The sequence below is a fragment of the Oncorhynchus clarkii genome, chromosome 29 (assembly GCF_045791955.1).
Source record: "Oncorhynchus clarkii lewisi isolate Uvic-CL-2024 chromosome 29, UVic_Ocla_1.0, whole genome shotgun sequence".
Lineage (NCBI taxonomy): Eukaryota > Metazoa > Chordata > Actinopteri > Salmoniformes > Salmonidae > Oncorhynchus > Oncorhynchus clarkii.
In genome coordinates this window covers 19,563,975-19,589,763 of record NC_092175.1, presented here as the reverse complement: position 1 = coordinate 19,589,763, position 25,789 = coordinate 19,563,975, and the positions used below count along the sequence as shown (strand labels likewise).

The 25,789-nt window shown below is 44.3% G+C and overlaps 2 protein-coding genes across 5 annotated transcripts; one reads left to right on the top strand and one right to left on the bottom strand.

Moving 5' to 3' along the window:
- Positions 1–4,356: 4,356 nt before the first annotated feature.
- On the bottom strand, positions 4,357–20,411 carry LOC139388538 (PH and SEC7 domain-containing protein 1-like). 4 transcript variants are annotated; one of them, XM_071135250.1, is made up of 14 exons: positions 17,841–18,013; positions 16,549–17,242; positions 14,611–14,701; positions 13,019–14,330; positions 12,755–12,835; positions 12,454–12,625; positions 9,521–9,610; positions 9,339–9,382; positions 8,936–9,108; positions 8,683–8,753; positions 8,407–8,552; positions 6,434–6,578; positions 4,957–5,103; positions 4,357–4,813 (listed from the first exon to the last, which is right to left on the bottom strand). In XM_071135250.1, the coding sequence occupies exons 2-14, from the start codon at positions 17,089–17,091 to the stop codon at positions 4,529–4,531; spliced, it is 3,300 nt and encodes a 1,099-aa protein (XP_070991351.1). In that variant the 5' UTR covers positions 17,092–17,242; positions 17,841–18,013; the 3' UTR covers positions 4,357–4,528. The 4 variants fall into 4 exon arrangements, with proteins under 4 accessions (XP_070991351.1, XP_070991354.1, XP_070991353.1 ...); XM_071135253.1 differs by lacking the exons at positions 16,549–17,242; positions 17,841–18,013 and adding an exon at positions 20,206–20,411; XM_071135252.1 differs by lacking the exons at positions 16,549–17,242; positions 17,841–18,013 and adding an exon at positions 18,357–18,437.
- A 1,207-nt stretch (positions 20,412–21,618) lies between these two features.
- LOC139388129 (zinc finger and SCAN domain-containing protein 2-like) lies at positions 21,619–25,260 on the top strand. Its single transcript, XM_071134710.1, has 2 exons — positions 21,619–21,927; positions 22,228–25,260. Exons 1-2 carry the CDS (start codon positions 21,729–21,731, stop codon positions 23,829–23,831), a joined length of 1,803 nt encoding a protein of 600 aa, XP_070990811.1. The 5' UTR covers positions 21,619–21,728; the 3' UTR covers positions 23,832–25,260.
- The last annotated feature ends 529 nt before the right edge of the window (positions 25,261–25,789 follow it).

The window sequence follows — 25,789 nt, the reverse complement described above, 5'->3', positions numbered from 1 at the left end:
AGTGGGCCTATTAGTGTTAAGGTTTTGGGCCACAGTGCTTCTAGTAATGAGCCCGGCAGCACAATACAGGCACCCGGCCGGAACAGCTGAGGGGGGACAAAGCCAGCAGGATGGGGAGAGCGCTGGGGGCTTGGGGTAACTACATTTAACACAGAGAGGGACAGAGCGGTGTGTGTGTACACATGCATCCATGTGTGTGTGTGTGTGTGTGTGTGTGTGTGTGTGTGGTGCATGTGTGTGCCATAGCCATTACTGGGACAAACTAAGAGACAGATAGAGGCCCCTGGAGTAGCTGCTGCCAAAAAGGCAGTGCAGAGAGGAGTGTGTGGCAATCAGTGGAATGACGGGTCAGAGTTGTCCCGCGCCAGTCAACTGGAAACTTCTCCACTTATCTCTGGGCCTGAAACATTGGGCGAACCAACTCAGACTCGCAAATAAGCATGGTGCACAGGACAACATTGGTCTGCCTAAAAAAAACACAGGCTGCTGTTGTTTTAAACTGTGAATTGCGGGGCTACAAGGGTCTCGTCTGCCGGATGTTTTCTGTGAGGACAGGCTTTGAGGCTTGGTGAAAAGCACTTCATCCAGACTGTTTGATTGAACTCGTCACCTTAATTTATTGATTTGGATGGAGCAGCAGTCATTAACGTGAGCCCTGTCGGTCTGTTACAAAAAGGTTTCTCTTTCAAACTATTTAAAATGAGCTCATTGTCCTGGAATGACATGTCCCTACCAATTCTGAACGGTCTCTGATGTCATCATTAATATATTTCCTTTGTCAGAATAAACCTGAGAAAAGCTTTAGTGATCACTAATCTACAGATTATAATATGAGTACTACTACTTTCAATTCTACCCTTGAAAACAGTCCCTCTTCCTCAAACATTTATAATGAATACCATCAGTAACTTCAAGGATCTCATCTGTCCATCAAACCATAGAAGGACTTAAAACAATCGAAGTGGCCAAACAGAAAAGAAGTGGCCAAACAGACGGTCTCTGTGAGCCTGTGGTAGATCGGAGGTGAAAGACAGGTGCCCTCTGTTTGACTGGCCTATTAGCACACAGCCCTGAGGGCAGGAAGCACTATTGACTGGAGACATCAAGAGGAACGCACCTTTCAAAGCACACACCTTCCGGACTCACATACACACACTCCTATATACAACCACCTGGATCAAATCTGCCAGGTATCAGGTACTGCCCCGAGGGAGAGGCCTGAACTCTGGACATGGGGACAGAGTCAACCAAGACCAACACTGCTCTCTCCATCAGATGCTTCAAAACATACTCTCCTCACACTCAACATTTCATTTGCTACGCAGCACTACGCAGATCTATCATGAATAGCACCAAGATGAAACCCCTCACTAGTACTGCTTAAAACTCGGTCAAGCTCAGATTGAAAAGGACACACCGTCAACATACAGTGTTTTCAGTGTTTGTCCTGCCTGCCCAGATTAAAAGCTCTAACCGCAGCGTACTGTACGCCGCCTCTAAACCCTATTCTACGTGTCATTATGTTTGTCTGCAGCGCCTGGGTCTGAGAAGCACTGAATCCCTGCCTAGGGAGTGTTGTCCCAGGCAGGAGTGTGTGGAAGTGGAGAGTGTAATGTTAGGTCATGCATTGAAATGCCCTTAAGCCAGGCACTTTACCTTAGCTGTTCCAGTGAGAGACTCCACGGGTACAAGGGCTTCATTCTAAAGGGGACGAAGGAAAGAGTAGAACGTGGAAGTGTTATTCATGTTAGGCCTGGGTCTGCTTAGCAAATCAAATGAATATGTCTGCTTTCTGAGTCTAAAATGGGGGAAAGAAAAAAAGGATGAGTCTAATGCTATTTCTGGACATCTCTAGCCTCCATGCCCTCACATCTGGTACCTGTGAAAAGGGGCTAAATAAAATAGGAAGAGGACAATAAGAAATATGATGATGACATGATAAATAATAAAAGCAAAAAAAAACGAGACAATAAAACTGATAATGAATAGGGTTAGAGAAACAGTGTAAGTATGAAATGGAGCACGTTGTGGGGTTTGGTGTTGATTGTCACACTGGAGACTCTCTAACTCAAGTGGACACAGAGGGAGCTGACAGTGGATAAGTGAAGGGGGATGAGGGTCCAAATGGAAAAGAGACTCCTGAAAAGATCACAGAGAGAAAAGAGTAGAATTCAAGAGCCGGGCCACAGAGGAAGCCACGCCACGACGCCAGCAGTCAAGAGTGGAGCGACTGAAAGGCCAAGGATATAAAAGAGGATGGGGAGAGGTAGAGGGAGTAAAAAGCTACATCGAATACAGAGGGGAGAGAGAGACAAATAAAGGGTTAGTGCGAATAAAAGATAAAAAGTAACAAGTAGAGCGTGTGAGGCGTCAGCACCAGATGGGCAATGTGTGTCGGGAGGGACATTGAGGGCAGAGGCAGGAGAGACAGACGGAGAAAATGAAACACAGGGACAAATACTGTGTGTGTGTCTGTGTGTGTGTGTGTGTGTGTCTATATTAGGGCTTTTGGAATGTTGGATAGCGTTCAACACAGGATGAGTGTTTGTGTGCTTCACAGGGAGAGACCTTATGTGTGGAGGGGCTTATTTTGAGTCCACTGCCCAGTGCAAGCGTTGGACAAGCCCCTAATGATCACAACTCTGGCCTTGCCTTTTTAATTACCCAACCAGCCCTGACAGAGCGCCACAAAGCTCTTCAATCCACAGAATGGGGAGTAGAGGAGGGGAACAAAAACAGGACCTTTCCATCTGAAGTATGGCCCTAACCTCTGCTAATGCAAGGCTGAGTCTTGCCTGCCTCACTGCCATGGCCACTCTTTGTGTGGAGTGGAGGAGCAAGATGGCACTCCAACCCAGCACCACTGCTGCTGTCATGGTCTAGAGAACATGTATAGAGCCTGGGTCAAGACCCTCCATTGATGAAAGCCAAAGTATTCACTGCAATTTGTACCCTGCATGCATTAAGAAGAAGCCCGATGTGAATGTGTGAAAGTCCATGTGTTTAACAGGTTAACATTGCCTCAGAACAGCAGGATTTCTGAATTTCTCCTACTGTTGCAATTCATGTACAACAGACCAAGAACTTGAAGGTTATCCAAGATGGCGTCTTTTGAGCTTATCAGGCAGACACACCCGGAGCATTGTCATGGCCTGAAGCTCCTGCCAATCATTCGCTCAATCAATCATCCACATCTTTAGAATCTGACTTTATCTTAATGGTCTGTTGTTATTCAAATGAATGAATATGAACCATTTTAACAGAAAAAAACACACAAATAAGCACTATCACATTAACGCAGGTCCTGTGTCAGCAATATCATAACATTACACATTTGATGAACCCATGTCTCATGACACGGGTCCTTTACTTGACATTACCAGATGACCTGAACAAGAGAAACTCTGGGCCTTAGTATGCCAGGATAAACTTGGTGCCCAAGCAAATGATGTAGAATGTATTTCTGAATGTATGCATGTTCCTGTTCAAGATATTAGTCTTGATCCTGAAGAGACTAGCCCAGTCAGAAAAGGTGTGTCCCATCTGTATTGTCTGTGCACTTTTTTTTTATACCTATTGTCACATCACATTCCTGTTTGTCATCCATAACAGTGACATTAAGGAGGAATGTGAGGGTCTTCTGAAACATCCTGTTCTGACCGTGGCTGAAGATGTCCCTCTGAAAAAGAACGGCCCAGAATTCCTCCACGTGCCACGCGAGATCAAAAAACTATTAAATCCCTTTTCACCATTCTTATTGACAAGGGCATACGTGACTGGCAGCTCAAACAACTGGGATGGATCATTTAACTGTTTTGATTCTAAACTCAAGAAGCCTAATCAAATCATTGTGAAGCTTACAGTGAAATGTGATGGTAGTCTTTCATGGAGATGAAATCCAAATATGTTTATATAAAAGGACATAGAAGATACAAGACTGCATAACTAGAATGAGCATATTGACATAATTTAGATTCTTTTTCAAACTGTTTTATAACTTCTTTTTTATTTGATGTGTGATATGCTGTTGTATAGCACCCTCATGTGGCTAGAGTTCCACACTGGCCATACAGAGCAAACGAGTAAGATATGGAAACTGCAGAGATAAATATAAATAAATAGGTATCCCAACATATCACAGTAAATTCATAGGTGTAGGTAGGTCCATGTGGGTTTTGAGGGATCAAAATCGTTAGGAGACAATCATTTTATTACTCTTTTTGACCCGTCAGCATGAAACATCGACTTCTGAGGTTCAATTAATTTTGTTAAATTGAAAGTGCACAAATATGAACTAAAATACTTGTATCTTATGAAGAGAGAATGTAACAAACAAAAGGACTCAAGCAAGTTCCCTGAGGGATGCATTCTGTTTTATTGACCTTTGCCTTCTTGCTGAATAAGTGCAAGCTGAAAATGAAAACTTAAAAAAGACTGTGCTTGGAAGTAACACATAGTCCCCGTCCTAAAAAAAGCCATTGAAAAGTCATGTCAGAGTTCTATGTGTCTCACTTTTGGACACCTGCCCTCATATGTCCTGGTTGCGTCTCGGTATGATGATCTTGCGATAGGTCCGTCTCTCCGAGATGTTGCGTTTAACTTTGACCACGGGTTGCGAGGCCATCTCCAGATCCAGGGAGGGGCTGGAGTGGGACTTCTTCAGGGTTCCCTCCCCCCCCTCCTCATCCACTGTGTCCTTACACACAGCTCTGTCAAACAGGTTGAGCTCACTGGTTCCCACCTCAGTCTCAGTTGACTGGTTCAAACCCTTCCAGACCTCCAGCATCTGGATGTAGGCCTCGTAGCGACATTTCTGTGGGGAGAGGAAGGAATGAGACATCTAATAGAGTGAAGGGGGAAAAAATGTAGCCTGCATTAAGATAATGTCACAGAGCTTAACATTGTGGTCAATCCCATATGCACATAAATATGCAGATAACACACACACACACACACCTCATGCTGCAGGTACTCCTCTCTGACTCGGTGTTCCTCCATCTCCTTGGCTTTGGCCCTGCGCCCGTCAGGGAGACTCTGCTGCAGGTAGGCCAGGTCTTCCTGGAAGGACTCCAGCATGCCTGCATGGGACTGCAGCTGTCTCTCCTGCAGGGGGCAGCAGAGAGCCAGGCTCAGTGAACTGGCTCAGAACACACTCCAGGTAGAAAGTGTCCCTAACCATAGATCTAGTATCAGATTACCCTACCTGGCCCAGCACAACTAGAGTACATAAACTCAGCAAAAAAGAAACGTCCCTTTTTCAGGACCCTGTCTTTCAAAGATAATTCGTAAAATTACAAATAACTTCACAGATCTTCATTGTAAAGAGTTTAAACACTGTTTCCCATGCTTGTTCAATGAACCCTAAACAATTAGTGAACATACACCTGTGGAACGGTCGTTAAGACACTAACAGATTACAGACGGTAGGCAATTAGGTCACAGTTATGAAACCTTAGGACACTAAAGCGGCCTTTCTACTAACTCAGAAAAACACCAAAAGAAAAATGCCCAGGGTCCCTGCTCATCTGCGTGAACGTGCCTTAGGCATGCTGCGAGGCATGATGACTGCAGATGTGGCCAGGGCAATAAATTGCAATGTCCGTACTGTGAGACGCCTAAGACAGCGCTACAGGGAGACAGGATGGACAGCTGATCGTCCTCTCAGTGGCAGACCACGTGTAACAACACCTACACAGGATCGGTATATCCGAACATCACACCTGCGGGACAGGTACAGGATGGCAACAACAACTGCCCGAGTTACACCAGGAACGCACAATCCCTCCATCAGTGCTCAGACTGTCCGCAATAGGCTGAAAGAGGCTGGACTGGGGGCTTGTAGGCCTGTTGTAAGGCAGGTCCTCACCAGACATCACCGCCAACAACGTCACCTATGGGCACAAACCCACCGTTGCTGGACCAGACAGGACTGGCAAAAAGTGCTCTTCACTGATGAGTCGCGGTTTTGTCTCACCAGGGGTGACGGTCGGATTCGTGTTTATCGTCAATGGAATGAGCATTACACCGAGGCCTGTACTCTGGAGAGGGATCGATTTGGAGGTGGAGTGTCCATCATGGTCTGGGGCGGTGTGTCACAGCGTCATCGGACTGAGCTTGTTGTCATTACAGGCAATCTCAATGCTGTGCGTTACAGGGAAGACATCCTCCTCCCTCATGTGGTACCCTTCCTGCAGGTTCATTCTGACATGACCCTCCAGCATGACAATGCCACGAGCCATACTGCTCGTTTACACATGTTAAGTTTGCTGAAAATAAACGCAGTTGACAGTGAGAGGACGTTTCTTTTTTTGCTGAGTTCACAGTCTCAGCGTACTCTTAAATATCACACCCCACAAAGATGAATACATAATGTACTAAAACAAAGCAGTTGGGACTACAGAGAGTGAACCAAGAGGGTACGTGAATACAGTACCAGTGTGTGTGCAGACTGCGAGGCTGGCAGGATGGGTCTGCAGAACTTCCTCTGAGAGCCCACGGCAGCAGGGAAGGGAGGAGAGGAGTGTAGGGCTGACACCAGGTTGATACGGCTGATCCATGAAATCATCTCTGCTGTGGAGCTTCGGACAACAAGGGAACCGTGCACATAGAAGACATAACATATCTAATCATATCTTTGTATACAAAGTCACAGGATTATTGGACTGCTGCATCCTGATTGATGTGATTGTTCCTTCACACCGCCAAACTGTCAAACACATTAGACCTTTGTGTGACAAATGTAAATTCACAACTCCAATACTACATGGATATACAGTGAGGGAAAAAAGTATTTGATCCCCTGCTGATTTTGTACGTTTGCCACTGATATAGAAATGATCAGTCCATAATTTTAATGGTAGGTTTATTTGAACAGTGAGAGACAGAATAACAACAAAAAAAATCCAGAAAAACGCATGTCAAAAATGTTATAAATTGATTTGCATTTTAAATGAGGGAAATAAGTATTTGACCCCTCTGCAAAACATGACTTAGTACTTGTTGGCAAAACCCTTGTTGGCAATCACAGAGGTCAGACGTTTCTTGTAGTTGGCCACCAGGCGTGCACACAGGAGGGATTTTGTCCCACTCTTTGCGGATCTTCTTTAAGTCATTAAGGTTTCGAGGCTGACGTTTGGCAACTCAAACCTTCAGCTCCCTCCACAGATTTTCTATGGGATTAAGGTCTGGAGACTGGCAAGGCCACTCCAGGACCTTAATGTGCTTCTTCTTGAGCCACTCCTTTGTTGCCTTGGCCGTGTGTTTTGGGTCATTGTCATGCTGGAATACACATCCACAACCCATTTTCAATGCCTTGGCTGAGGGAAGGAGGTTCCACACAAGATTTGACGGTACATTGCCCCGTCCATCGTCCCTTTGATGCGGTGAAGTTGTCCTGTCCCCTTAGCAGAAAAACACCCCCAAAGGATAATGTTTCCACCTCCATGTTAGACGGTGGGGATGGTGTTCTTGGGGTCATAGGCAGCATTCCCCCTCCTCCAAACACGGCGAGTTGAGTTGATGCCAAAGAGCTCCATTTTGGTCTCATCTGACCACAACACTTTCAACCAGTTGTCCGCTGAATCATTCAGATGTTCATTGGCAAACTTCAGACGGGCATGTATATGTGCTTTCTTGAGCAGGGGGACCTTGCGGGCGCTGCAGGATTTCAGTCCTTCACGGCGTAATGTGTTACCAATTGTTTTCTTGGTGACTATGATCACAGCTGCTTTGAGATCATTGACAAGATCCTCCTGTGTAGTTCTGGGCTGTTCCTCACCGTTCTCATGATCATTGCAACTCCACGAGGTGAGATCTTGCATGGAGCCCCAGGCCGAGGGAGATTGACAGTTATTTTGTGTTTCTTCAATTTGCGTTTCTTCCAATAATCGCACCAACTGTTGTCACCTCCTCACCAAGCTGCTTGGTGATGGTCTTGTATCTCATTCCAGCCTTGTGCAGGTCTACAATCTTGTCCCTGACATCCTTGGAGAGCTCTTTGGTCTTGGCCATGGTGGAGAGTTTGGAATCTGATTGATTGCTTCTGTGGACAGGTGTCTTTTATACAGGTAACAAACTGAGATTAGGAGCACTCCCTTTAAGAGTGTGCTCCTAATCTCAGCCTGTTACCTGTATAAAAGACACCTGGGAGCCAGAAATCTTTCTGATTGAGAGGGGGTCAAATACTTATTTCCCTCATTAAAATGCAAATCAATTCATAACATTTTTGACATGCGTTTTTCTGGATTTTTTTGTTGTTATTCTTTCTCTCACTGTTCAAATAAAATTATAAATTATTAAAATTATAGACGGATCATTTCTTTGTCAGTGGGCAAACGTACAAAGTCAGCAGGGGATCAAATACTTTTTTCCCTCACTGTAGTTCGGGTCTCTCAAACATAGACTCACGAGGCCTGAAAGAGGAAGACCCTCCAGTCAGCGGTCTGCAGGCGGAAGACGTGTGGTCTCTTAGTGTAGTCTGCTGCCTGCTCTGCCAGGGCATGGTGCACACTGACCACCTCCTCTGTACTCTGCCACTCCATCGTATACTCATCCTGAGGGAGAGGACAGGTTGGATAGGGTAACAAGCAGTGAGGGATTCGTGTCAAAGGCATCCAGAACATTATCAAGAGGCCGTGATATGGAAAGTATGGAATAAGATGAGGGAGAGGAGGAAACTCTAACCTTCTGCAAGTAGAGGACCATTCCCTTCAGCACTCCATAGAAGATCTTCCAGCTTCTCTTCCCCCAAGGAGCTGTCACACACAGTTACATTACATCACTCCTGAGGTCAAAGGATGCTTCTCAAAGACATTTCACCAGACTGATGAATCGTCAAATAATTTATCAAAACACCATGACGCTCTTGTACACACTTTATTGCCCTGATATTTAAATTCCTATGGTTTCGTGCAAACAGTGTCACAGTCCCACTCACTGCGTTTGCCATCGATGTCAGCGTGGGCCTTGCGTTTGAGGAAGCTCTGTTTGAACACTGAGGCCTTCTTGTCATGCGGCACATCTTGGAACGGGTTGCTCTTGGAGCGCAGGGGTGCGTCCTCTTTAGCATCCTCTGCCAACAACATGGAGCTCTTCAGTTCCTTCTCATCACTGAACAGGGCGATTGACGAGATGAGGGGAGGAATGAAGAAGCAATGGAGAGGAAATTAAAAAACAATGAAAATATGAGAGGTGTAACACAACCACAATATATTGGAGAAAGCAACATGAAGAGGAAGCTGTGTGTAAATCTACAATGTCCAAGGGGAGACTGAAAAGGTGGTGGCAAATAGTATAGAATAATGCTACCCACTACCTTGTTCTTAAGTCAGACTACTTACACTGCCCATTCCAGAGGCTCGTTCTTAATGGAGTTGTAGAGAGCCTGAGTAAGAAACAAGAGAAAGGACTCTGAAGTGTTCCGTAAAAAAGGGTTACTTCAGACTGCTATAGACACGGTTCTTTCAGTTAACAGTATCTACTGAAATATTGAGTAGGTGTAGAATGAGGAGGATAATCTTACCTTCAACAGCTCCTTACTGAAGCTCTCACCCTCATTCATCCCATCCAGGTTGGACACGAAGCTGGACACAGACATGGGTTTGCCCACATTCTGAGGACAGACACAAAAACAATGTTTAACTCAGTAGCGGTCAGTGCAGTTTAATAATTTTTTTTACGAGGATGATCTTATTTCTATTAAAGCATATTGGATGACTGTCATTCATATTCCATTCACCCAGTTCAATGTAACAGCGATAGGTTTAGGCTACTACATGATACTCACATTTTTCCTATACCCATCATGAGGTTGCTACAACCTAGACAACAAATTAAAGTTTACAACGTAGGTGCACTGGTCTAGAGACATTTTTCAGTAATCAAGGTGACAGACCGTGACACATTCAATACTTCCTGGCACACTCTTGCCTGCGTCTAGCTGATCTAAGGTGTAATCAGTAGTCCAACAGTCGCAAACGAGAGTTTCTATTGGACAAATTCAGGTATGTTTAACTCCGTTTCATTCCGTTTTCTTCCGTTTAAGAAATGTATTTCAACAGAATCGGGTGAATAAATAAACCCTTGATCACCACAAACAGTTCAATTCATAGCAGCCACATAGAAGCCACACACCAACAGCATGATAATTTGCTCATTGTATAATTCCTTCTCGCATCTACACGCTCTCCTCCTCTCACATTTTCCTTTCAACTTCAGTGCAGAATACAGTAGCTGACCAAGAAAAAAAAAACTTTCCAAAACAAAACTTCATACCATAACCTCCACACACAGCCTACATCGTTGTCACCATATTAGCTAACGTCATAGTTAAAATACTTAGCTATATTGACTAACTCTCAATAAACCCACTACAATCTTGCAGTAGAGTGTACAGCAAGCAGTTTAGCAGTTACACCAGTGGGCCCCGTTGGGAATAAATCAAACCAAAAGCGTACCTTGACTTAGAAGAGTTATAGTGTTGGATAGCCATAGCCATCTAACATAGCATCCCTCTCTGTTTGAGCCAGGAGTTTGTGTAGGCTCAACTAGCTAGCTGAATTCGCTAGATAGGTAAGTTTTTTTAAAAGACAATGAAATATAGCTAGCTCTCGCTCTCTTTTGCTTCTCCATTTAAGAAATTAATTTGTTCAAAACTGTTCAACTATTGTCTTTCTCTCTCTTTGAGTCAACTACTCAACACATTTTACACACTGCAATGCTAGCTAGCTGTAGCTTATGGTTTCAATACTAGATTCATTCTCTGATCCTGATTCAATCCTGATTGAAATGAAAACATACAGCAGTTCATACAGCAAGAGCTCTGATAGGTCGGAGGATGTCCTCCGGAAGTTGTCATAACTGTTTAAGTCTATGGAAGGGGATGAGAACCATGAGCCTCCTGGGTTTTGTATTGAAGTCAATGTACCCAGAGGAGGATGGAAACTAGCTGTCCTCCGGCTACACCATGGTGCTAACCTAGAGAGTGCTGCTAGACTTATTGCAAAACTGTGTATTTATTTTTATATTTTTTTAACCCCTTTTTCTCCCCAATTTCGTGGTATCCAAATGTTTAAGTAGCTACAACTCCAGTACGGGCTCGGATTGATTGAAGGTCATGCGTCCTCCGATACACAACCCAACCAAGCCGCACTGCTTCTTAACACAGAGCGCATCCAACCCGGAAGTCAGCCGCACCAATGTGTCGGAGGAAACACCGTGCACCTGGCAACCTTGGTTAGCGCGCACTGCGCCCGGCCCGCCACAGGAGTCGCTGGTGCGTGATGAGACAAGGACATCCCTACCGGCCAATCCCTCCCTAACCCGGACGACGCTAGGCCAATTGTGCGTCGCCCCACGAACCTCCCGGTCGCGGCTGGTTACAACAGAGCCTGGGCGCGAACCCAGAGTCTCTGATGGCACAGCTGGTGCTGCAGTACAGCGTCCTTAACCACTGCGCCACCCGGGAGGCTAAAACTGAAAATATTTAGTATATTTTTATCTAAAAAGGATAACTTTGTTTTGTTTCACTCTTTATTTTTCTGAAATTCACTAAGGAGGATGGTCCTCCCCTGGTTTAACTGTGTATACATTTGTTACGTTCCCCAGTTTCTGTGTTGTAGTTTGTGTATTTGAGTGTGTTTCAGGAGATGGCTTCCTGAGATCCCCCAGCAGCTGATTGGTCGACTCCACGATTAATTGGAGAACTGACCCCCGCCCCCTCGTCAGGACGCAGCTGTCTCCAATTTCCAATGCCTTCTGAAGCTATAAAAGCCAGTGTTCTGTTGTTCAGGGGAGAGATTGATCGTGATATAGATCATTGCTGAGAGAGGAGGTTGATGGCTGAGGGGTATAGCATGTTGGTCGTTAGTATGTACTATGTTAGTTGTTCTTGGTAGCAGCTTTGGTGCGGTTCTGTGTTTGTGGGTTTGGCAGAGCTTCTTTAATGGCCTGAGTTAGTTTTTTCTCAGTTTTGTTGTGAAGTGGGTTGTTTAATATTCTGTTTCATTTGTTCCCAGGGGGAAGGGGAAGGCACCAAGGGAGTGCTTAGGCAAGAGGCCCGAGGGCATACATATACCCGTAGTATATTCACTGTCTAGGCACACTAGGTAAGACCTGGGCGGACCACCCCCTGTATTTTGGTTAGGGCACCAGGTGGTGCTAAATTAGGTAAGTAGTGGGTAGGCAGGTAATGTAGGAGAGGGGGTTTGAGATTTACTTTCTTTGCTTTGGTTCCATCCAGCCCCTTTTCCCCACATTACCGTGTGAAGGAATAAATTCCTAGTAAGTGGTAAATTCTGCCTTTTGTCATCCTTACTCGCACCTACAGTCCATACCTCTTTCACTTCATGGAGAGCTGAGTTAAAGCAGGGTGTTGCGTTCCCTCTTCATGGAGGCGTGCGTAACAACATTCAAAACCCTAAATACCTACACGTTTGCAGTGCAGTGGGGACTCACCTGTCCATGCAGATCAGAGTTCAGGAGCATCACAGAACAGGTGAGTGTGAGTACTTCTCCGGAAGAGGAGAAGGTGTGAGGGTTGCATTGCTGGAATCGACAGGAGAAATGCTGCAGCACCCGCTCTCTTTCCTGGGTCTCACCGATAAGCACCACCACCCTCAGGAAAGACCTGGGAGAGGAGGGCAAAATAGAGGAAATATAAGATAATTTACAGATGGAAGATGCTAATTTGAGACCATTACTTGTTACTATTATAGTGAACTAGGAAAAATCGAATTAGAAAGTGTGAAGGATTTACCTCAGGCCTTGGTCCAGTCTCTGATCGGTGAAGTCAAAGAACTTCAGGTACTCCTCCCCAACGGCTCGGCTAAAGTCATTACTGAATTAGAGAGGGGCCGGGAGACAAAGACAGGTCAAGTTCATGATTCAAGGTGACACATTATGAGAAAAAAAAACTCAAAGTACTTACTAGCATGGATCATTACCCTAATAGTTACTACTGCATAAGACCTATGTGATGTAACGTTTGGCCACGCCAAGGTTCTGCAGCCTTTGGTCTTACTCTTTGTCCAGGTGTTTGACCACATCTGTCTTGTAGATCCCATCCAGCCTGTAGAGTCTTTCAGCCAGCCTGCAGGCCCTCTCCCTGTCCAAACCTCCACCATTCATATGGACCACCACTGGTTCTGAGGCCTCCGTCTGCTGTACCTGAGACTCCAGTTGCTCTCCACTTCCTTCCCTGGGCGGCAAACATGAATCCTCTGTACAAACGTTCTGTTCCAATTGTTCTACATGCTCTGTCTGCTCAAGCTCTTCTGTCGACTCAGTCAGTGCAGTCTGCGCTGGCTGTTCATCCCCTGACTGTTTCTGGTCTTCTGTCTGGTCTGTCTGTTCAAGCTCCTCTGTGCAAAGGAAAAGTAATTCTTCTAACTGCTTTGAATGTATTGGTTTGTCTGTCTGCTCGGACTGCTCTGTCTGCTCTGACTGCTCCGTCTGCTCCGTCTGCTCCGACTGCTCCGTCTGCTCTGACTGCTCCGTCTGCTCTGACTGCTCCGTCTGCTCTGACTGCTCCGTCTGCTCGGACTGCTCCATCTGCCCTGATTGTTTTGACTGCTCAGAATCTTCAGAGTGTTCCGTCTGCTGTGATGGTTCTGTCTGTGGTTCTGCCTGCACTGAAAAGTCTGTCTGCTCGGAGTGCATAGTTTGCTCAGAATGTTGCGTCTGTTTTGATTCTAAACATTCTGTCTGTTCTGGCTGTTGCGTCTGCTCTGATTCTTTTGATTGTTTTGACTGGTCTGTCACTTCTGACTGTTCTGCCTGTTGTAAATGGGCCTCTTCAGTTTGCTGGTCTTCGTCCCCTGACTGATTTGAATGTTCTACCTGGTCGGACTCTACAAGTTTCTCAGAGTCTTCTGGCTGCTCTGTTGTCTCATTATTGTTCCCGTATTCACTCTGTTCTGTGTGATTAGGCTCTGACTGCCCACTGTGTTCAGACTTCTCTGAGAGTTCTGACTGTTCTTTCAGTTCAGCTGGCTCAAGCAGGTGCTCTAAGAGTTCTATCATTGCTGATTCCTCCTCACTGTCCGACTGTTCCCTCCCCTCTGACTGTCCTATCTGTTCTGTCTGCTCCTCCTCCTCCTCCTCATAGTCCGTAGAGCTGGATCCTTGCTCTGGGTTGATCTGTATAGTCAGGACTGTGCCAGTCTGTTCCTGTTTCTCTCCCGGCACAGAGCCTAAACTCTCACTATCCGGCCTAGTCTCGGACTCTCCTGTTTCTACAGAGCTAGGAGCTATATCAGAGGGTGTGATAGTCTCCTCTGTCACAGACTGTCCTATCCCTTCCTCTGGCCATGGACGTCTCCCTGAAAGAGAGTCTAAACACACAAATACCCATGTTAATATTGACCAAGTCAATATCACAGGAAACCAGGTGTTTGATGTAATTGGTACCATTCCACTTTTCAGCTCCAGTCATTAGAACGAGCCTATTTTCCCCAATTAAGGTGCCACCAACATCCTATGCACTCTACATACTATATGATCAAGTCGAGGTGAGAGGTCAAATGCATTTGAATCGGTAGCAACTATCAGAATATATGTCAACACATGTATGCCCATGGTGCATTTGTGAAAATGACCTCGGTCTGCACTCACCATGGTCCTCAAATAGCTCTTGTGCTGAAGCCTCCTCTTCCTGTGTGTGTGCTGCATGCTCCTCCACATATGGCCTTGGTGTATCCCATGCCTGGAATTGCAAAAGCAGCTGTCAACAATAAACATCGAGCTGGGGAAAACTTGTGATTGAGAAAGAGGTGGGCTGATCAGCACTCAGACAGAAGGGACCTGGCTCTCAGATGACTGATATGTACAGTATCAGTCAATAGCTTGGACACACTTACTCATTCAAGGGTTTTTATTTATTTTTATACTATTTTCTACTTTGTAGAATAATAGTGAAGACATCACAACTATGAAATAGCACATATGGAAACATGTAGTAACCAAAAAAAAGTGTATATATTATATATATTTTAGAGTCTACAAAGCAGCTACGCTTTGCCTTGATGACAGCGTTGCACATTCTTGGCATTCTCTCAACCAGCTTCACCTGGAATGCTTTTCCAAAAGCCTTGAAGGAGTTCCCACTTATGCTGAGCACTTGTTGGCTGCTTTTCCTTCACTCTGGGGTCCAACTCATCCCAAACCATCTCAATTGGGTTGAGGTCAGGTGATTGTGGAGGCCAGGTCATCTGATGCAGCACTCCATCACTTTCCTTCTTGATCAAATAGCCCTTACACAGCCTATAGGTGTGTTTTGGGTCATTGTCCTGTTAAAAAAACAAATGACAGTCCCACTAAGCTCAAACCAGATGGGATGGCGTATTGCTGTAGAATGCTGTGGTAGCAGCATAAGTGTGCCTTGAATTCTAAACAAATCACTGACCGTGTCACCAGCGAAGAACCCCCACACCATCACACCTACATGCTTCACGGTGGGAACCACACATGTGGAGATTATCTATTCACCTACTCTGCGCCTCACAAAGACTCGGCGGTTGAATTTGGACTCATCAGATTAAAGGACAGATTTCCATCGGTCTAATGTCCGTTGCTCGTGTTTCTTGGCCAAAGCAAGTCTCTTCTTATTGGTGTCCTTTAGTAGCGGTTTCTTTGCAGCAATTCGACCATGAAGGCCTGATTCACGCAGACTCCTCTGAACAGTTTGTTGAGATGTGTCTGTTACTTGAACTCTGTGCAGCATTTATTTGGGCAGCCATTTCTGATGCTGGTAACTCTAATGAACGTATCCTCCGCAGCAGAGGTAACTCTGGGTCTTCCTTTCCTGTGGTGGTCCTCATGAGAGCCAGTTTCATCATAGTGCTTGATGGTTTTGCGACTGAAATGTTCTGGATTGACTGAGCTTCATGTTTTAAAGCTGTTCTTGCCATAATATGGACTTGGTCTTTTACCAAATAGGGCTATCTTCTGTATACCACCCCTACCTTGTCACAGCACAACTGATTGGTTCGAATGCATTAAGGAAAGAAATTCCACAAATGAACTTAACAAGGCACACCTGTTAATTGAAATGCATTCCAGGTGACTACCTCATGAAGCTGGTTGAGAGAATGCCAAGAGTGTGGAAAGCTGTCATCAAGGCAAACGGTGGCTACTTTGAAGAATCTAAAATATATTTTGATTTGTTTAACACTTTTCTGGTTATGACATGATTCCATATGTGTTATTTCATAGTTTTCATGTCTTCACTAATATTCTACAATGTAGAAAATAGTAAAAATAAAGAAAAACCCTTGAATGATTAAGTATGTCCAAACTTTTGACTGGTACTGTATAACGGTATATTCCATCCACCTCATCTCAACCTACAACTGAAACCTATATGCTGGTATATAATCTATGAATAGACAGAGGTAGAGCTATTTCTCATCCTAAATACTCTCTTTCTCTTGTACTTCACAGACAAATGCACACAGGAAATAAAGGTCCACAAATGCACACAAACGCACAGCAACATAATTTCAAATGACAACAGACACATAACCACAATCCTTTCCGTTCTGCCTGACGTACCCGAGGGGAGCTTTCACTCTGGTCTGTGTCCAAAGGCAGCTGTTGCTCCGGTCTGTTGTGATTATGTGTCTTCTCCTGGACAGACAGCTCTATGTTGATTCCTGGCACACAGGCTTGATGTTGCTGCTGCTGCTGGTGGTGGTGGTGGGACAGGGGACTCACAGTCCAGTCCAGACTGGCCGCTCCACTGGAGTCCAGCTCATCGGCCGAGCTGTTGTCAGTCATGGGGTAGGGAATGTCAGGGGAGGGGTTGGTTATGTCCCACTGCACCGTGGCAAAGGACAGAGGGACACTGGGATGGATCATGGGGTACACAGGTAAAGTCATGGAATCCCAGTGCTCCTCTGGCTCCTCAGTCCTTCCAGTCTGATGAGAGTTATCCTCTTCCTCCCTGTCCATCTGGTTCACTTGCTCCTCCATCTCTCTCCACCCAATAGCCTCCTCGAGTGGCCTGCTATGTAGTGGGAGATCCATATTGGGCCATGTCTGGCTGTCTTGCTCCCTGAGGTCTGGGAGAGGAGAGCGCACCCTAGACCCCTCCATAACCTCTCTCTTCACTCAGTCCTAAGCAGAGATATGGCTCAACTTAGTTTAGTCTCGTTCCTCTGTGCTGGCCAGGGCATCCATCTTGGAATTAGGTCAGAGTGATGCTGTCATGGTTGACTCCTGTGGTTGGTTAGCTTCCGGTGCTGCCCTAGTTATGTGCACGAGGTCCGTAAAGCAAGAACATTCATGTACAATAAAATATGGCAAAACATACATCCATTCAAACTAACTAGTGACTCGCTCATAAATTCCCACAGTAATGTCAAACAAGTAGTGTTTGTAAAGTGCTAATGTTCAAATGAAAATAAATCAGTAAGACAATATGTTTAGCTAAAGACAGGTTCTCTTGAAGTACACCTTGAGGAGATCAATCATTCTGGCACTTGTTTATAAATAAACATATGTGGTGAACTGAGTCATCTGCCAAATGAAAGCCAATCTAAACAGGTACAGTAAATCCAGGAGAAAATACTGCTCTACAGGCTAAAATATACTCCCCAACACTGGCTACCTGCCTTGTATATCAATAATATTACAGTGTGAAATTTCAATTTTTAAATTGTATTATTTAAAAAAAAAAATGGACTAGGGTGTGAGATTAACACTCTTTCAATTGACAGAAAGCCAACATCCTAAAACTTAGACCAGCGGTAGCTCATGTCACTCTCACACATCATACACCAATAGGCACAGTTCAATGACAAACATGGTCTCTTAAACATATTAAAATGTTAGCCAACACTCACCATTCACTTCTGCATACCAAACACTATCCAGTTAATATATTTTAAGGAAGAGGTTGTTTTATAAACCCTGTTTACTTCTCTCTCTTTTGGCGTGGCACAGCGGATGTGCTTTGCAATGACTTTTGCTGAAACATTACAGAGGCGCATTTACTTCCTGACCACAGAAGAGCAGCCTTTACAGAAAGAGAGAGAGAGAGAGAAGTTGGAGAGCATAGATGGAGAGAAATAGAGAGTGAGAGCCAGATGGTGGGGGTGTGAGCGGTTTCACTGTATCCTAAATACTCATGTCTACTGCTAACCATCAACTTGAGCTACCATGATGTACATGTATAGGTCATGGTCCATGGACCGACCCGGAGGATATCAGTGAAGATTTTACAGTAGTATGTTGTTGATCCATATCAAGGACACTACCTAATATAAACACAGCATTTTTGTAACAATTCATGTGAAGCCTCATACTAAGCCTCCAGTCGTCATAAAAAGAAGAGTGACATGGAAAATGGGTTCAAATACCTCCTATTCCGTCTATTTAAACTTTCACTCCATTTCTCTCTTTCAGTCGCTCAGCCTTTTTGTCAATAGTCTACTCACATCACATAACCAACATCCGGGACAGTGCTTGGCCACACTTCCTGTGTGGGTGCTCACTTCTCATTTCCTGTTAGGGTGCTAGGCTGGCGCTCCACTTAAAAACAGCAAAGAACGGTATAAACTTACAATGATAGACAGATACTTTCTTTTTGCACCCCATACTTCCTCATTGAATCTGTGTGAATTAGATTTGCAGCTCTCTGAGATTGTATAAAGGTCCATGTGTGTGTTGTATAAACTAGATTACTCTTACTTTGGAGTCTGGATAAAGACTTTACAGTCATCTTCCTTTAGGTATAATATTTGAAGGTATTCAGGTCATAGGTTACAGTTATCTAATTAGAGGAACATTGTTCCCTTTATGCAGGCACAATATAGGCCTATCTATTGTTTGGTGTAATAACAACAATAATCTCTGACCTTGGATTTGAATGTTGCTGGTGATTAAGTCTTCAGGTTTTTAAAGTTAATAAGACAGAGATTTCAGTTGTGTCCTTTAAATTACCAGCATTACTACACTGGAAAAAATATGAAACGCAACATGTAAAGTGTTGGTCCCATGCTTCATGAGCTGAAATAAAATATATCAGAAATGTGCCATATACACAAAACACATTTCTCTCACATTTTGTGCAAACAAATTTGTTTACATCCCTGTTAGTGAGCATTTATCCTTTGCCAAGATCATCCATCCACCTGACAGGTGTGGCAAATCAAGAAGCTGAATAAACAGCATGATCATTACACAGGTGCACCTTGTGCTAGGCACAATAAAAGACCACTCTAAAATGTGCCGTCTCATCACACAACACAATGCCACAGATGTCTCAAGTTTTCAGGGAGGGTGCAATTGGCATGCTGACTACAGGAATGTCCACCAGAGATGTTGCCAGATATTTGAATGTTAATTTCTCTACCACAAGCCACCTCCACATCATTTTAGAGAATTTGGCAGTACCTCCAACCAAAGACCACGTGTAAGGAGTCGTGTGGGCAAGCGGTTTGCCGTTGTGAACAGAGTGACACATGGTGGTGGTGGGTTATGGTATGGGCAGGCAGACAGGCAGGCATAAACTACAGACAATGAACACAATTGCATTTTATCAATATCAATTAGATCCTGAGGCCCCATTGTGAGTCCCATTTTTTAAAAGTATCTATGACCCACAGATAAGTATTCCCAGTCACGTGAAATCCATAGATTAGGGCCTAATTCATTTATTTTAATTTACTGACTTCTTTATATGAACCGTAACTCAGTAAAATCTTTGAAAATGTTGCATGTTACGTTTATATATATATTTTAAATTCAGGACATTAAGGTCTAATAAACATTGACATTTCAGAGGTTTAGTGCAGCTGATAAACCATTAACTTGTGGACGTCCCAGTGATTATGTGGATGATCCCCTACCAGTGGACCATTGTTTTGGCAGGCACTATGCATGGGACTCTCTAGCTGTTGAGGCAGTCTATCAGAGGGAGATGCCAAATTGACTGTAACCACATTGACTCGTCAACAACACACCCAAAGGCTCTACATGACAAGTACAACTATGCAGAAATCAAACCACAAACTTGAATGAAACCATCAATACCAACAGGATAACAAGGTTAATATATATTATTCATGTGTGGAAACACCAGATAATAAACTACTGCTGTCAGCAAAATAATAACATGCCTCAGATCATTAAAAACTCTAACTCAAACACAAACTACTTTCAGAGAGCCATTTTCCATTTTCTTAGTAAACTTCGATTTGGACTTACCCTTTAAAGCCTTCTCATGGGGTATCATATAACCAGTCAGTTAGTAAGGCTTTAAGTCCGTCTGGGGGGGGCAAACCTCTTTATTGCCATGTAGACAGACAGCTTAGTGCACAAGGTGTAATCCCTCAGATGACAAGTTTTCTAGCCTCTCTCACTTACACAGCGCTAGCCTGGGGTGTCACAGAGGATGCATGCGAGTCGCAAGTCTTAGTCCACTCCTCCTCTGTGAGCGATACCTCATCTCCAGGCAACAGATCCCAGACTTCCGCCTCCCTCTGCTCATCTGCAACATGGATATGCCTTGCAAAAACAGGGAAAGAGGCAACAAAAAGAAAGAAAAGCCACATTGTGATTGGCAGGGAGCGAAATAGCACAAAGACACCTGAGAGCATTGGGCCCGCCCACAGCCTGAAGGCACAGATGCGCACAAGCATACATTGAGGGGATTCTATAATGCTGGCCCGGGAAGGCATAGTTTGCACTGGGTAAAAAGTGATTGCATTCGTTTTGGAACCGTGCTGCTCCCGGGCATGAGCCAGCTGCCTCGTTCTGGCCGACAGCGAAGTTGACTCAAAGCAAAAGGTGGACGAATTAGTAGGATTCTGTATGTTTAAAAAAAAAAAGGGGAAAAAAGGCTTAAGCTGCCTTCCCAATGAAAACTTGTTTGAAAATGTGAACATACATTTTATGGAAAATATATGTATGTTTCTGAACGATGGATCATGCTGTCTTGTTGACAACATAACCAAGCGCTGCAGATTGCTGTTTGATTTGAGCTTGGCGCTCCTCCCTCACCGGTCACGCCCGGTCCAGTTTAATATAACTCTGCCACTCATACAGCCACAGGTCAGGAGAGTGGCTTAACTTCATTCCTGCAAGTCTTGACTGACACAAGGGAGTGGACTGGTCGAGCCTCAGGGCACTGTAGGCATCCTTTGAAGCAAATACTTATGAGTCCCAGTGGACCATATTCCCCCTGGTTTATTGGTTCCATGACAACATTCCCACTGTGTTTTTCCTAATGATTGTTCCATGTAAACCTCAAAATAACAAAAAGGATAAACATAACCACTGTGCATGTGTCAACTTTATGAATTATGTTGTTGTTAAGCCCTATAAGACGCACCGCTTGTAGCCAGGGCTGGTTGTTGTGACAAGTATGACTTGGGTCTATGCTTTTTGAACTGTAAACACGTGTCAAATCAACAAACAAGCTACTACAAGCCGCCCTCGAAAGAATGCACTAAATGTATCACATATATAACATTAAACATATACAAGTACCTGCCAGGTGGTTGGTTGCCTACGACACTTGAAATCGACGGCTAACACACATGCAATGCGTCCTCCTTAACTGCGGAGGCGGTGAAAGAGGGAGAGAACGACATATTGACAGGATGGAACGTCACTTTCAAGCGACGATTACTGCTTTGTTCCGGACACGGCAACAACCTCGGTCACACCCACATCGTAAGATAGTTTAGGTTTTAATATTTTATTTGTATGCTATTTATTTGCAGATTATGGCAAAGTCAAAAGACTTAAAAGTGTTTTTGGAGTCGTCTCTGAACGAGATTTTTAAAGCCACAGTAAGTGACATATTGGAGTCAGTGGACCAAACGTTGTCTGAGTACAAGGGCAAAATACAAAGAATTGAAAGTGAGAATGAGGATCTTAAACGAAGGCTGCACGAACAAGACAATAAGGATTCGATCGTAAAGGGTACGTACACAATGCAGTTGGCTTCAAAATAATAATCGCCAGTGCAGCTATCGTTAGTTGCAGCTGTCCTTTGTTGTCCCATTTTGAGGTACATGCTGCCAAGATGGCCACCGAGCCTAGCTGAACCCTCTCTGTTGCATGTTTTACATGTCGTTTCCAAACACTCATTGTAACCATGGACAACAGTTGTTGTCAGTGGTACTTTCAGACTAGCTTTCGACGTTGGAACTTGTAGTAGATAGTAATCCCCTGACTTTGTTGGACATTTTTTACATTTAACATGTATTTGTTGTTGCCCAGACCCTGAAAGTAACCAGGACGTCGTTCACCTCCCAGACTTATCAAGGAAGACATGTTCCAGCCGTTCATCTGTCAGCCAATCCCATAAGCCAATCAAAACACAGGGTGATGAGAGGAGGAGCTCCAGGAGACAGCACAAGGGCAAGATACCTCAGAGCAGAGGGTCTGTCTCCATTATGGATCCAGCAGCTCAGCAGGAACCAGAATGCCTCAAAAACATCCCAGACACTGCGGTTTCCACCCTCATTTTCAAAAACATAAAGACAGAACCTGATATGGAGGATGACTATGCTATAGACCTCTCAAAACCACCATCTCCTCTCAACCTGGCATCTAGGCAAATTAAGATGGAGAGTGCTGAGTTGAGCTATATCATTCCTGAAGAGTATGATGAACATTTTCAGTCACCACTGGACACAGATGTGGACTCTAGAGACAGCGACAGTGATGTCAAAGTCACCATAGTGTCTGACATTCACATGGAGATGGGAGACGATGAGGGTGGCAATTTTGTTGAATCGGAGGGAAGGCTGTGTCACAATGATACTGGAGAGTCTGAGCCAGAAGAAGATCCTTTCTTGGCATACTACCCTGACACGGGAACTGACCCCGCTGGGACGACAGGGGAGGACATTTTACCAACTCGGAACTCTCACGCTACAGAGCCCTCTAAAAACACACAAGGCTTCTACAACTGCACCCAGTGTGAGAAGACATTTAGTCGAGTGAGCTCCCTCAACATTCACATGAGGAATCATAGTGGCGAGAAGGCCCACTGCTGCAACTACTGCGGCAAACGCTTTGGCCGGGCAGACCTGCTCAAGTCCCACAAGCGTACTCACACAGGAGAGAGACCGTTCAGCTGCAACCTCTGTGGGAAGAACTACAGTCACCCGGGCCAGCTCAGAATACACAAGCGTGTTCATACGGGAGAGAGACCGTACTGCTGCCCACATTGTGGGAAGCGCTTCAGTGAACACAACCAGCTTAAAGTCCACTTACGAACTCACACAGGAGAGAGGCCATACAGTTGCACTGTCTGCGCCAAAACATTTAGCAACGCAGGTAACCTGAGAATACATCAGAGAATACACACGGGGGAAAAGCCTTACTGCTGTGTACAGTGTGGCAAGAGGTTCAATGGTATGGGGGACCTCAAAACACATTACAGGATTCATACAGGGGAGAGGCCGTACCACTGTGACCTGTGTGAGAAGACCTTCAGCCAGGCAGGCCACCTCACCATACACAAGCGGATGCACACGGGAGAGAAACCATACACGTGCTCAGAGTGTGGTAAAAGCTTCAGCGTGGCGAGCAGCCTCAAGCTGCACCTGAGGACTCATACAGGGGAGAAACTCTTCAGCTGCTCTTACTGTGGGAAGAGCTTCAGTAGGTCTGGCCATCTGAAGAGACACGAACAGGTCCACACCAAGGAGAAGGTCTACACCTGTGACCAGTGTGGGAAGACCTACACCGACCAGTCATCCCTCAAAAAGCACCAGAAGACTCATGGAGATGAGGAGATGAGGACTGAGGAGATTGAGGGCAGTACCAGTGGGACTGATGTTCCCCATAACCTGGAAATAAAGATTGAGGACTAAGACTGTTACATTGCAATATATATGGATATTTAATGTTGATGTATCAGTACAGTGTTGGAGAAAGACTATGCTGAATTTCATGAGAACTCAAGTTTAGATTTGTCCCAAGTAGTAGGACAGCAAACTGCTTTTAGTGGATGTAGCCCAAGAGCTAGTCTTTGCCAGTATTAAACTATGGTAATAATTGTAATTTGTAGTAGTCTTTCTATGTATATAGTGGTAATGTTGTTTCCTAACACTGTACATAGCTTTTAAGTCATATTCTCTAAGAAAACTTCGATTTTCTTAAAAAGAATGTCATGCATTTTAGTGTAAATAATGAAATTCACCCAAATTGGTTGCAATGGCCTTTACCTAGAGACAAGCTAGATCATTTAATCTATGAACATGCCGTTCATTTTCACAATTAATGGTTTTAAACAAATCAACACGTTACACTAGAATATTGCATTCTTTTGGTAAGAATGATGCCAAACTTTGAAAGCTATTTATTATTCAAAGTGTAATTAAAGGAATAATCCACCCAAAACCACGCATTCTTTTCATTTACAGTGTTAAATAACACTGTGAACAATATTTTTTATGAACAAATGTTTCATTTTGATGTTATAAGGTTGGTAGCAACACAAAATCCGCAATGCTCTCTCTATTGGCGATTTAGCAAACGTAGCTACACAGTAATACCGAAGACAATATCAGCGAAGTGGGTAGTTAGCTGTAAAATCGCCTGAACAAATTGTAGGAGTCTACAATCTCACCATGTTCAACCTGCAGATTGATGTGGAGTCTAACATTCGCAACTGCATATATACTTTTGCGGAGATGGGAAACTTCCATACTATGTCAATGGGCCGCGCGGGGCATTTTGGGTGATTCTGGGACAAGGAGCACTGGTATTTCACCCAATAAATATGGGAGTTTATCAAAATTGTATTTGTTTTTTAGAATTCTTTGTGGATCTGTGTAATCTGAGGGAAATATGTGCCTCTAATATGGTCAACAATTTGGCAGGAGGTTAGGAAGTGCAGCACAGTTTCTACCTCATTTTGTGGGCCTGTCTTCTCTTGAGAGCCATGTCTGCCTATGGCGACCTTTCTCAATAGCTAGGCTATGCTCCTTAATTTTGGGTCAGTCACTGGTCAGGTATTCTGCCACTGTGTGCTCTCTGTTTAGGGCCAAATAGCATTCTAGTTTGCACAGTTTTTTTGTTAATTCTTTCCAGTGTGTCAAGTAATTATATTTTTGTTTTCCCATGATTTGGTTGTCTAATTGTTAATTGTGTTGCTGTCCTAGGGCTCTGTGTGGTCTGTTTGTGTTTGTGAACAGAGCCCAGGACCAGCTTGCTTAGGGGACTCTTCTCCAGGTTCATCTCTCTGTAGGTGATGGCTTTGTTATGGAAGGTTTGGAAATCGCTTCCTTTTAGGTGGTTGTAAATTTAACTGCTCATTTCTGGATTTTAATAATTAGCCGGTATCTGCCTAATTCTGCTCTGCATGCATTATTTGTTTTTTTTACGTTGTACACAAGATATTTTTGCAGAATTCTGCATGCTGAGTCTCAATTTGGTGTTTGTCCCATTTTGTGAATTCTTTGTTGGTGAGCGGACCCCAGACCTCACAACCATAAAGAGCAATGGGTTCTATAACCGAGTGAAGTATTTTAAGCCAGATCCTAATTGGTATGTTGAATTTTATGTTCCTTTTGATGGCATAGAAGGCCCTTCTTGCCTTGTCTCTCAGATCGTTCAAATATTTGTGGAAGTTACTTGTGGCGCTGATGTTTAGGCTGAGGTATGTATCGTTTTTTGTGTGCTCTAGGGCAACGGTATCTAGATGGAATTTGTATTTGTGGTCCTCTATGGCAATGCATCCTGGATGAAAGAGGCAGACAAATAGGACAAATGTGCTAGACCCTCCATTAAATTACAAATTTCTCAAGGAATGAATATCACACAAAAA